We start from the raw sequence: 6,000 nt of genomic DNA on the forward strand, positions 1-6,000 counted from the left end.
TTTTCAATGACAGATGAGAATGAATAAATGAAATGAGGAAGGTGATTGAAAGAGAGGAGGGATAATTTCTTCATGTCACCCATCCAGGCATTTCTTCAGCCAAACAGCTGTTGGTTTCTTTCCATCACACTTGATAAATGGAGAATCATGAATTACAATGTTTAGATATTGGAGTGAAACCAAGGAGACCCAGACTGAAGCCCCTAGTTGACCACAATAGTCACAGTGTAACTTTCGGCCTATCTGTCTCTCAACTAAATTTGAGATCCATCTCATCTGGTTGATCTAGGAACATATTTATACAGGCTTAAATTAAAGTTGTTAAGATATACGTAGTATGATTTGTTCACAGATAATTTTTCCTTTTAGTATTTTAAAAGCTACAGTTCAGCAGCTATTTTTAGCTGGACTGTAAGAACTGTGTCCAAGACTTGAGAGGGCTACAGATTCTGCTTGAGAGAAAGCTTGAGAGGAAGATGTGATACATATGCAACGATAAATAAATAAATCATACTTACCCATATTGTTGAACATTTTTTGGTAAGCTGGGGAATATGCAATTTAAACTGTAAGGACAGACACAGTACCATTTATTCTCCTTTTTCTAACTACATGTTCTGAATAAAATGAAAAAGCACAATCCTTAGTTGTTCACAGCACCTGTCAGCTTGGCAAGTGAGTATGCGTGATAGAATCTCACAGCACAGGTGGAAAGGTTCACAGTCTGGGGAATTCATTTGTGAACCTGGGTGTATATGTGTACATATGCATGCAAAGGAGAGGGGGGGGAGAGAGGGAGAAAGGGAGAGTCAATCAGTCAGTCTCAGGGCCATATTTTAAACTATTTTCTGAAGGAGAATTGAACAATCTGATTTACAGTATTAACTTCCCACATCAGGTAGACAGCGGTACTCAAATTCAAAGAAACATGAGACTACCATGGGGAAGGACTGGAGAAGTGATTCCTATTGCTTATGTGTTTTGAAGCTTACATAACTGAAGAGAATAGAATATATATGTGTAAATAACACAAGTGATTATGTTTAAGAATTTGTGTGTGTTTATAGAAACGTGGGCACTGCTGGCTCAGGATCAATCCACTCTTATTGTTGGCCCATGAGATAATCATCCTAGACACTTATCAATTGCCACATTCAGCCTTCAGGGCAAATATGGCTGCCTATTCCTTTTTCAGCTAAATATTAAGAATGATTAATGCCTCTAAAAGTATCCAACAGATTAATGCACTTAATCACTGTTGGTCTGTACAGATGTGGGTAACATGATTAATATGAGCCACAAAATTGAATAGATCAGATTCTAAATGGCAGAGTTTTTAGAAATAAAAACTGTAGTATATGATAAATGATTATGTTTGGATGTGTGGATATGTGTGGATTGCATGTATGTCCTTAATGTATTTTTTTTCATGGTGTTATGTAATTAATTCAAAACTTACATAGAATTTATGTGTAAACTCTCTGATGGGGTCCATTCAAGAATTCTTAAAGGTGTCAGATGTAGAATGGGTAGAATCAATAACTGAAAAAGAGCAAGCTTTGAGGAAGGAAAATCAACTAGCATTCAACAAAGATAAATCCTGCTTTACCAACATTCTGGATTTTGAGAGTATCAGCAGATATAATCCTATTGATACTATATATCTAAATTTTCAACAAGCATTTGACTAAATTCTATATCAGAAGCTCTAGAGTAAATTTAGTAGATGTGGGATAAGGGGGTTGATCCTTTTATGGATTGCTAAGTGGTTAAAAAACAAAAAGCAAACATGCATTTTCTCTTTTTTTTTTCTTTTTTCTGCCTCAGCTTCAATTTTGGAGAATTTAGGTTGGCCTGGTTTTTTTGGGTGGATTTGTAAATATGATAAATAATAAACAAATAACAATAAAAAGACATTTCATATAAATAGTGTCTCAAAAAGAAAGTACTTAAGACTATAAAATGGCACTGTCAAATTTTAACAGGAAACTATGGTATCAATTTTCACAATATGCAGCTTAACACCTGTGACTGTGTGGGAGCTATCTGTGATCTGTGAGTTCACCACCTGTGGAGATTAGACATGGGAAGAAACTTAATTCAGGTCTCTCATTAGCTTCTTAGTCCTCTTCCCATGTCTCGTACATAGTTTGGTCCTTGGTGATGGTTGACATTTTCAAGAAATTCTCAAGGTATTTGTAGTCAGGAGGAAGATAAAAATGCTGACATCTGAAGACTGCTTTCTTATGACCACATCTTATCCCTGTCCCTGCAGATATATCTGTCAAAGTGACACTGAAGCACCAGGCCTTGAAACTGAAAAAGAAGCAGACAAAGCATGCAAAACACAAGATCAACCCAGTATGGAATGAGATGATCATGTTTGAGGTACCCCATGATCTGCTCTGTGCTTCAAGTGTAGAGCTGGAGATGCTAAGCCAGGATGCTGATGGGCAGAACCGCTTACTGGGCAAGTGTAGCCTTGGTCTGCATGCTGTGGGAACCGAGAGGAACCACTGGGAGGAAATGCTGAGGAACCCCAGAAGGCAGATTGCTATGTGGCACCAACTTCACATGTAGATAACAAGGTGGAAATGGTGATCCTGTCATGTTCAATAACCTGGTCTCAGACCTAGAAAAAAAAAAGAGTTCTGTTTAACATCCCAAACACACATACATCATGAATTGAATCCATTCACGTGATTAAGCACAAGTCTTGTTTATTAATACTGTTCTTAACTGTGTTTTACTAAATGAATATTGTTGAAATGGGCTAGTCAAAATGGCAAATAGTTCATTGAGCCATGATAATGATCGGCGTGTTGGATCATTTCTTCAGCTTCTATTTCTAGCCATGCAGAAAGGATTAATTTTATTTTTCGCTACTTAATATCTGACTAATATTATCAGATATAATGAGTAATTTCATTCAAGATTTTAAAAACACAAGCCCCAATTGTGTTGGGCCCAGTATTGTCCACTCAATTGTGGCTATCTTGGAAAGCTATGAAAAACTATGATATTATTTACCTAGCAATTTGTACCCTGTACAATCAGCAGATGGCTACCTCTATTCTTAAATGTTTTTGTTAATGTATACAGGGATATGTACCATGTCATCTATGTATGTGGCAAAGAGAAAGAGGACATTTTTCTTTCTGAATCTATTTAACAAAATAATATAAATCACAGATAATTAAAATGCAAATTATTTATAAATAAGGTCCAATTAGGTATGATATTAAACTGCATTAATTTGAACATTTCTGGTATGCCAATACAAGCATGGGTGACAATGTTTCAGGCTTTCCTTGGTTGCTGTTGACATAGCTAGAGTAGCCTTAAAAATAAGTGGAATGGTGGGTAGAATTGAATTATTCCTCTTCCTGAAGAATTCTAACAAAAAAAAAAATACTTCAAAAGCTGAATTTGCATTTCAATAGAATCTCTCATCAGGGCATTCTGTCTGCCTGAGGCAAGTAGCAAATGGTGTCCCCCTGTCCTAATTAGTGTGTAGTATCCTTCACAATAATAAATCCATTATTTTGCCACCTTCAGCAGAAAATCGCCTCCCCACTTCTTTCCCGATGTTCAAAATGCAGTTGGATGGATCCAGATTTAAGTCATGCTTTTGAGTAATTTAATGAATTTGAACCACACTAAATTTATTGGGTCTTTAATAATAAACTAATAGTTTGCTGCATTTTTACAATGCTAAATTCAAGTTGTCTAAGGATGTTGCGCTTAATGATATGTTTACAAATGGAAGCCAAGGTCAGAACTATCACTAAGCTAAATTAATTTTGAATGTATCACAGAAAGTGTTTAAGTGTTTCATAGGAAAAAGGACTTTTGGAAGGGATTTGAAGAGAGATGGACTCATAGAAGTGTTTCAAAGTGCAGGTTCCAGTAAGAAAGAATAGCTTTAGTAAACAATGGACCTATTAATAGCTGAGAATGATAAATCTGGATAAGCAAAGGCTACAGGTAAGATGTGGTAGAATTTGAAAATCAATATGGAAGAACCCAAAAATTTATCTGGATGATATTAAAAATCTGAATAAGCATGTGCAGAAGTGATAGGAGCATTCTTTTATTTTTTATCTATGATGCTAAAACTTTCATCCAGTTAAAGTTGGTATTAATTGTTCAGGTTTTTCTTGAACCTTCCAAGAATGGAGATTTGTTAAAGGAAAATTATAATGTGACAGTCACTAATTAAGAATTTGTTCATGCTTATTAACATATAAGTATTGGACTATCTGAAAAAAAAACATTTAGAAAATAAGTAATTTTTGCTTATTTGGTGACATTTTGAATGTTCCCAAATACACTAGATCAGACAAAAATCTCTGCAATACACATTGTTTTCATAGCAGGATAATTATAATGAAGGGAAGATTTGACCTCCCAAATATGTCTAATTTTAAAATACAAATACAGATACACTTTTTATGCTATTACTCATCATCATGCTTTTACTATTTTGTTGCCTTTTCTCCTTTCACATGCATGGAATTTAAACATTAGTGAAGGTCATCATTCAGAATTAAAGCCTACATCTACATCTTCATTAATATCATTCATTACAGGCAGTGCGGAAAGCAAGGGTGGAATATGGCCTCAAATTGTTATATGTAAGCTGTCCAGGGTTGGAAAGGAGACAAGGAGTGGCTAGTCATGTGTAAGACTCTTGTGTTTTTTGTTATCCAATCATTAATTTGCATCCGACTCTTCCTGACCTGATGGATATTATTTCACCATGATAATCTGTCATCAATTGCTCCTTTGAGTTCTTATAAATTGTGCTTGCATCATCAGTGATAATATCTAGCCTCCTTGTCTTCTGTTGACTCTTTTTGATTGATTAATTATTTTTAAATACTGGGGTCTTTTTAAATGGTTTTTAACCTTCATATTATGTGTTTGAAAAATTTAAACTTTAACTTCATTGTTAGTGCTTTCATTGAGCAGTCTGCTTTTCACTTCATCAACCACTGAATAATTTATTTTTCTTGGGGTCAAAATGTTCTCAAGAATTTTGTTCACCACCATAATTCAATGGCAGTACTTACAGTCAAGTGTTCTGACCTTTAAAGTTCTGTAATGTAATTCTCTTCAATTTCAATTGATGCAATAAAAGCTTTGGACCCAACTATATATCTACTTTAAATTAAGGCCATTTATGGTTAAAAAGAGAAAAAGAAATGAGTAATATTCAGATTTTTATAAATAACTGATCTGGATGTGAATGTTTTAAGGGGTTTAGAGAAATCTGTGGTTTGTAGGCTAGCATCAGAATCAAGTAATCCCAAACAATATTTTTTTCAATGTTACACAATCAGTTCAAGCAAAGGAGTGGGAAAGATAATTAAATGGAATAAGCATGTGAGAAGTAGAAGTAGTGATTAGCACTCAGGGCAACCCAAATTGCCTTATCCATTTCAGCTTCTTGTTAGTCTCCAAGTTTAGTTTTTTTTCCATGCTGGGAAGCCCAAATTTGAAATGGAGGGCAAGTTGAACCACTGAAATCTAAGATTTTATTCCCTTGCCACTTCTTAAAATATCAGTGTAAATTAGGCTAATTGCTAAATTATCTTAAAGAGATTCAACATGGAATCTCTTATTGTACTGCTTAGCTGTGAAATATTCCCATGTTAGATAAATTCAACTGCAAATTAAACTGGGAAAGTTGACATTTTAGACCAAATCAATTCTAGGACCAAAATCCTAGGAAATTTCTGAAAGCTAGATATTTTGACAAATCAGCCATTTATAGAGACATAGATATAAGCCTTGTCTATATTCCAATTAAAAAATACAATCAAAAGTCAAGGTGAAAAGCAAGCTGCCTTGAGCACACCCTCACTTGTAACTATTGTCCAGATAATCAGTAACAACACCAAATAAACCATCAGTAACAATAACACTAACAGTATAACAAAGCTGAAAGGGATGTTGGAAGTCTTCGTCCAACCCCCTTCTCAAGCAGGAGACCTT

General features: G+C 34.8%; 1 protein-coding gene across 2 annotated transcripts in view; it reads left to right on the forward strand.

Moving 5' to 3' along the window:
* The window catches only part of SYT13 (synaptotagmin 13), a 30,874-nt gene extending 26,047 nt beyond the window's left edge, over positions 1 to 4,827 (forward strand). Inside the window, exon 6 of one of the 2 annotated variants that reach the window (XM_034417424.3) lies at positions 2,276 to 4,827. In XM_034417424.3, the coding sequence (XP_034273315.1) occupies positions 2,276 to 2,580 (305 nt within the window). In that variant the 3' untranslated portion in view covers positions 2,581 to 4,827. The remainder of the gene's footprint in view (positions 1 to 2,275) is intronic. The other variant, XM_034417423.3, reaches the window with a different exon arrangement.
* Positions 4,828 to 6,000: the final 1,173 nt, after the last annotated feature.

This window comes from Pantherophis guttatus, chromosome 1, assembly GCF_059756535.1.
Source record: "Pantherophis guttatus breed Tessera chromosome 1, ASM5975653v1, whole genome shotgun sequence".
Classification (NCBI taxonomy): Eukaryota; Metazoa; Chordata; class Lepidosauria; order Squamata; family Colubridae; genus Pantherophis; species Pantherophis guttatus.